We start from the raw sequence: 5,725 nt of genomic DNA, 5'->3' as shown, positions 1-5,725 counted from the left end.
AAACTTTGAAAGTGGTATTTCAATATTTTTTTCCGGTACCACTTTATCTCACGTCTCATATGGTTCAAAATAATCCTTCATTTGTTTTAATTATATGAAAAATGCTTATGTGTGTGCCTCGCATGCTCAAAAGAGACGACGATCAACCCAAATAACACTAATTATTACTAAACGAAGTAAACTGAGGAACAACAAAATGGCCCTACAAAATCTTTGAAGGTCGATCACCAAACAGAAAACAGGTGCATGGAGACAGAAATATGATAATGCTAGTAGTAGGATTAACAACCAACAAAATCTCTTTAAACTTTTTAATCAAGTAAAGGTGTGAGCTTTGAAAGAGTGAAGCTGATGTAGCATCACAATTCACAAGACAAGTTATGAGAGAAAGGAACTGGCAACAGAAACAATTAATTAAAAATGTATCATCAGGTGGTTACAACATCTCTGTCATTTGAACGGCTTGCACCAGATTATGTACGGTGAGCACGCCATCATATCATATTAATTTTTTGGCCCCAAAAATCATGAGAACAGCAGTATAGAGACATCTGTTGGAGCATTGGTAAACTATGCACTGACATGGCAATAACTGGCATCTTGATGCTTATTGGCAAATGGCAATGGCCATCCTGCAAGATATATAGGAGTGCTATATAATTCAATGTTTGCATTAAGCAAAGGTCCCAGGAATGAGAGTTTCAGGGACAATATAAATACACAATTGCAGAATCTGGTTGAGCACACTTCCATGTCCACATTCAACATCTCTGGAAGAACAAAAAAGTCACATGCTCTCCAATTTAACAAAGATGGCTACCAACCACTTACACTATTCAATAATTGAGTATTTATGCTTACAACAGGATATATCAGCCTGACAGTGTTGGAAACTTCCAATCCAAGTGATACCTGACTGAAGATGCCAAATCCAAAACCTCAACGAATCAAAACCACAGAAATTGCATAGATCCAGGTCACATTTTAATGCACATATCATATCTTGACAAGGCATCCTGTATGGAAAATAAGGCAACAACGTGCCACTGAAAGCTCACAATAAAATAAAAAGGCTTCATCTAGACTGATGGAACAAAACTATACAATGAACGAATAAGAATTTAGGTTCACAAGCCAGCTCACAAAGAACATTTCCTTCAGCACAGGCAACCCACAGCACAAGAGACAGCAACGTGCACCATCTAATGATCACCAACAGCTCACCTTTCTGCTATTATTTTCCTTTGCTTTTGATAAACAATGTGTAACAATTTACAGGTTTATGGCTACAAATTAATGGAATACAACCCCACCCCACCAGACCTGACCAACCTAGCATTTCCTATATCTACATGACAGTATAAAAATTATCTTGTTTTACCCACCAAAAAATTATAACTCGGTAAACCGACCATCAGGTTAGCCTAAACTCACACCATGTCAGCCCTAAGCGACACCCCTCTGCACCACCCTTATTTACCTGTGTGCTATGCTACACTTCAAGCCTGACTCTTGTCTTGATTGGCTTTAGTTTTACTCCCATGCTTTCGGGTGACAGGAGATCGGGTGATATACAGAATGGGCTGAGGGGGCTGCGCGGGCTACAGTCCAACTGGCTTGGTCTGTACAGGCCATAACCCATGAAGAAGTACTCCATGGGTATAAGCATCGCGTGTGGTTGCTCCTCCGTTATGAGCGACCCACATGCTTGGACCTGGAACAGATGGCAAAAAAAGTCATTATGAAACCAGCATTTTAATTTCAATGAAAATCTTGAGGTAATTAAGCACACTAGTGAATTTACCTCAACTAGAGCACAGTATCTCCTGTCCAGCTTTGATGTCATGTGAACAGCCTCAGTATGGAACTGAGAGTACTCGCCGACAAAAATAAGGGTCCTACACTGAAGCTGCTTCAGGTCTTCTGTCAAGTCATATCTCCTGTAAATCGTTCCCAGGTTTGTTAGAGCTCAGTCTCGTGGAAGTTGACCCTGCAGTTATTGAAAATGATAACAAGTGTAGAATGTGTACATGTTCATTGTCTGTACGAAGCGCCACACATTCATGCTCTGCCGTTGATCTAGCAACTGGAAAATGTGTACAAAGAGAGTTAACATCTAATATATCTAAAGAACAGCTGAGTAAACAATCGAGGAAGGAAAAAAATGTGATACTTACACTTCTACAAGCTTGCACTATGTCAGATTCAGGTAAATCAGAGCACCCCCGCACTTCCTAAAAATAGAATTCAAGGATACCATAAGAAAAGGCTCAAGCATGCAAAGGTAATGTAATATGGTAATTAGAATAAATGAAATTAATTTTAGATACCTTGCTGAAGTACCGCTGCAGTAAGCCCTCCTTCACCAGTCCACACATCCCATAGTAATATAACAAATTGGATGCCACCTAAAAAGAATTAGTCAGTATAACCCCCTATTATTAAATTAACTTGGTAGGTCATTTACCAACAGCTACCTTATTATAAAACCACTCAGTCCACGTGGGAGGTTTACATAGGGGAGAAACAAGAATAAGACCTAGTACACGATCCCTATACTTCGCCTGCCATAAAAAATACATAGTTCAATAATAAGTTTCGATGAATAAGCAATGGACAAAATGCTGGCTTGAAGAAACACCTACTGCGAAGAGAGTAAGAATGTAAGCACCCGCACTGACACCTAAGCACATTACGGAACCTAACCTGGAAAGAGCAAATTTGATCAGAGAATAGAATTGACAAAAACTGGGCATGGCCATTTGAAGATTTTAGGCAATCTAATAGAATATTACCCAAAGAAATCGAGAACATCTGCAACCTGATCAGCCAAATCATCAACAGATGGTATAGGAGCATTTGGCGAAATTGGAGCTGCCCCCAACTGCATGATTGTCAAATTAGGGCATAAAAGGGCGAAAACAAGACAGTAAAATTGTGGGTATATAGTTTGTCATATTTAAGGCAAATGCAGATTTCAGTGCTAATGAAATGCATAATGCCAACCTCATGTCCTGGGGGGCTGATATGGTAAATGCAAAAATTGTGAAGCAACAATGAAGCAGCTTCAGGGCAGAAGAGCAATCCTTGGAAGCAAGACATATCTGTAAATAAATGTATGTCGGATTACTGGAACAATTTGCGGAGAGAACAGCTGCACTTTAAACTATTATGTGGTACTTACGATTTAAAGCAATATCTGGATAAGTAACAAGAGCCGGCTTGTCATGGTCACCATACACCGCAACAGATACGGGTCCATGATTGGTATGTATATGATGTTCCTGAAGAAACAAGAGAGTGGAAGAACTGCTTAAACAACAGAAAAACAATGAGAACAATTTTAATCAAAATAGCATCTAACAGAAAAAAAGATTTTTGCACATTGCAAAGCACATAAAAGAAGCTGCATGAGTTTACATAACAGAAAGGCCCTATTTTTCCAGCCAAAAAAAAATGTTCTGTGAATACAAAAAGGTGAAAACTGTGGCAAATCAGCTAAGAACAAAATATTACTGTTAATGTGAAGCATCGTCATGAAAACCCAATCCTAACTAAAATACAAAATAGATATGCCAAATTAGCCTTATCTGTCCAAAATAGATAGGCATGGAATCCAGAGGATAGGCATGGAATCCGCAAGACTAGAGAAACCAACAACATGTCTACATCCTGAGCTAGATGAATATCATAATTAGAATCAAGATAAGCCTTCAAATTGATACAACTTTCAGTTCATCAACACTAGAAGGTAAAAAACACAGTCAGTACAAAAGGTAAAACTTGCTAGGAGGAAAATCAATGGAACAATGTATTTAAATTTGCACTATACCAAAATCAATTATTATTTGAGATAAGCAAACGCACCATATGGAAGCACTCAAGTCCCCAAAGTGTATACAAAGAAGATAATAGAAATGTTCCAATCAAAGTAAATATATATGCATCTACAGAATGCTTAACAACTAAGAAATCATGTGCTTCCTGTGACCGTACTACAACTAAGTTTGTCAGCAACCTCAGAGACACCGATACAAAGAGAAATGGTCCTTTAAACTTGGTCAAGCAAGAACTATCCTCCTGTTTTTCTCCATCAGGTGAGAAAAGGTGGCAGTCCTCCCCTGACGCTTGAAGGAAAGAATTTCTCCAAAATGACGCAAAGGGGATGACTTCATGATTGAAGGATCTTTGTTTTCTGCATATATTATACTAAAGGCTGACAAGATGCTAACAAAAGAAAAGGGGAATAATATAATAGTTTTATTATGATGAGTGGAACTAAAGCGATGATTCCACAAACATCTCTTGTAGGACAAAGTAAAGTACCACAGATCATGATACGAACCACAAGCGATCCCTTCACCATCACAGAAGCAAAAGGCCCAAATGACAGCACCTAATTACTATGTTTTTCTAACACAGGAAGAGTGATTGTTCTGTAAAGAGGAATGATTTTGCAGCCACATCACAAGCATCCTATTTAAAAAAAAAAACTGGTGAAATTAACATGAAAGAGACCTGTAAACTACACTCAATATTTTTTACCCACTTACTCAAACACTAGTCCACGGTCAAACACGGACAGAAGATTCTATAGAGCAAATAATCATCAACCATACATAAAAAAAATTATTTATTTAGCTCCAATTTCTCTCGTACATAGAGAGAAAAAGGAATTTGTACAGTGGAATAGTCGACGGAAATTTACGAGCATGAAACCTAGATAATCAAATAAAGAACTGAAACAATTAAAGAAACAGGCGCTGCAACAAAAGTGGTTGTTAGGACAACGAAGCAAGCACGCAACGGCAGTCCAACTCTGACTCTTTTTGAGCTAAAAATCGCGCAATTAAGCGCATATGCAAGGCGACTAACTGACGAACTAAATTAGCTTAATTTTCTCCGCGAGAAAAGGACCATATGCCAGGCAAGAACAGCAGGTTGTAGCACTATTACAGGTGGAATTTTCGGCATACGTAGGCTGAAGACGACGACGAACACGGCTACGATTCTACTCCAGCAGGTGACGAATGCAGAACCGCAGATTGCGGTGACAAATAGCAGCGAGAAAATACGCCGTAAACACGCGCATAAAAAGCAGCTCCCTTCTTTTTTGGGGAAAAAAACATAGAGCAAAACACATGGTTAATCGGAGATGAATTCTCGTACGGTTTGACTCGCAAGATTCGGGGTATCCTAAAAATTCTCCGTTAGTTTGGACTCCTCCATATATACTAGGAAAAATTCAAGAACAGCGCAATGCAACCGACGAAAATCCAAGAAAATCTCCAAAAAGAAAAAAAATATGGCCGCCAAGCTCATCCCGTATCCCCAATGCGAGCAGCGCCCCCACCCAAGAAACCACGGCGAGAGGAAGCAAGAAGGAAAGAGAGATGGTCCCCGGACCTTGCCGCCGAAGGAGATGCGCTCCACGTCGATCGACACGACGGAGCCGCCGGAGTCCCCCATCCGCCGCCGCCCACCTCGACGCCGGACGGGCCGCCTCCTCTCTCTCTCTCTCTCTCTCTCTCTCCTTCTTGTCTCTCTCTCCTACGGAATAGTACTACAAATGTCCTCCCTTTCTACTCTCACTTTCTCTCTCTACCACCCGACTTGTCTTGGCGTCGCTTATAAACGAAGAGCAGCGAGCTTCTCTGAATTTCTCTCTCTTCGTCGTCGTCGTCGTCGTCGGCTTCTTCTTTCCTCCCTTGACGAGGGAGGGTTG

The 5,725-nt window shown here is 40.1% G+C and overlaps 1 protein-coding gene across 1 annotated transcript; it reads right to left on the bottom strand.

The window, feature by feature from the left end:
* Window positions 1-1,206: 1,206 nt before the first annotated feature.
* On the bottom strand, window positions 1,207-5,725 carry LOC127764466 (protein NDL1-like). The gene is made up of 11 exons (XM_052289350.1): window positions 5,407-5,725; window positions 3,185-3,284; window positions 3,007-3,104; window positions 2,796-2,884; window positions 2,646-2,706; window positions 2,478-2,564; window positions 2,331-2,408; window positions 2,178-2,234; window positions 2,031-2,086; window positions 1,805-1,940; window positions 1,207-1,714 (listed from the first exon to the last, which is right to left on the bottom strand). Exons 1-11 carry the CDS (start codon window positions 5,467-5,469, stop codon window positions 1,493-1,495), a joined length of 1,047 nt encoding a protein of 348 aa, XP_052145310.1. The 5' UTR covers window positions 5,470-5,725; the 3' UTR covers window positions 1,207-1,492.

Source organism: Oryza glaberrima, chromosome 2 (assembly GCF_000147395.1).
Source record: "Oryza glaberrima chromosome 2, OglaRS2, whole genome shotgun sequence".
Taxonomy (NCBI): Eukaryota; Viridiplantae; Streptophyta; class Magnoliopsida; order Poales; family Poaceae; genus Oryza; species Oryza glaberrima.
This window is presented reverse-complemented; position numbering and strand designations above follow the sequence as displayed.

Bases quoted from the DNA above. Each gene is read 5' to 3' on its own strand.
- LOC127764466 (XM_052289350.1), bottom strand. From the start codon at position 5,469: ATGGGGGACTCCGGCGGCTCCGTCGTGTCGATCGACGTGGAGCGCATC. The intron at 2,409-2,477 runs GTAGCTGTTGGT...AATTCTTTTTAG, and splicing joins CTGAGTGGTTTTATAATAAG to GTGGCATCCAATTTGTTATA. The intron at 2,235-2,330 runs GTATCTAAAATT...TTCTATTTTTAG, and splicing joins TGCAGCGGTACTTCAGCAAG to GAAGTGCGGGGGTGCTCTGA.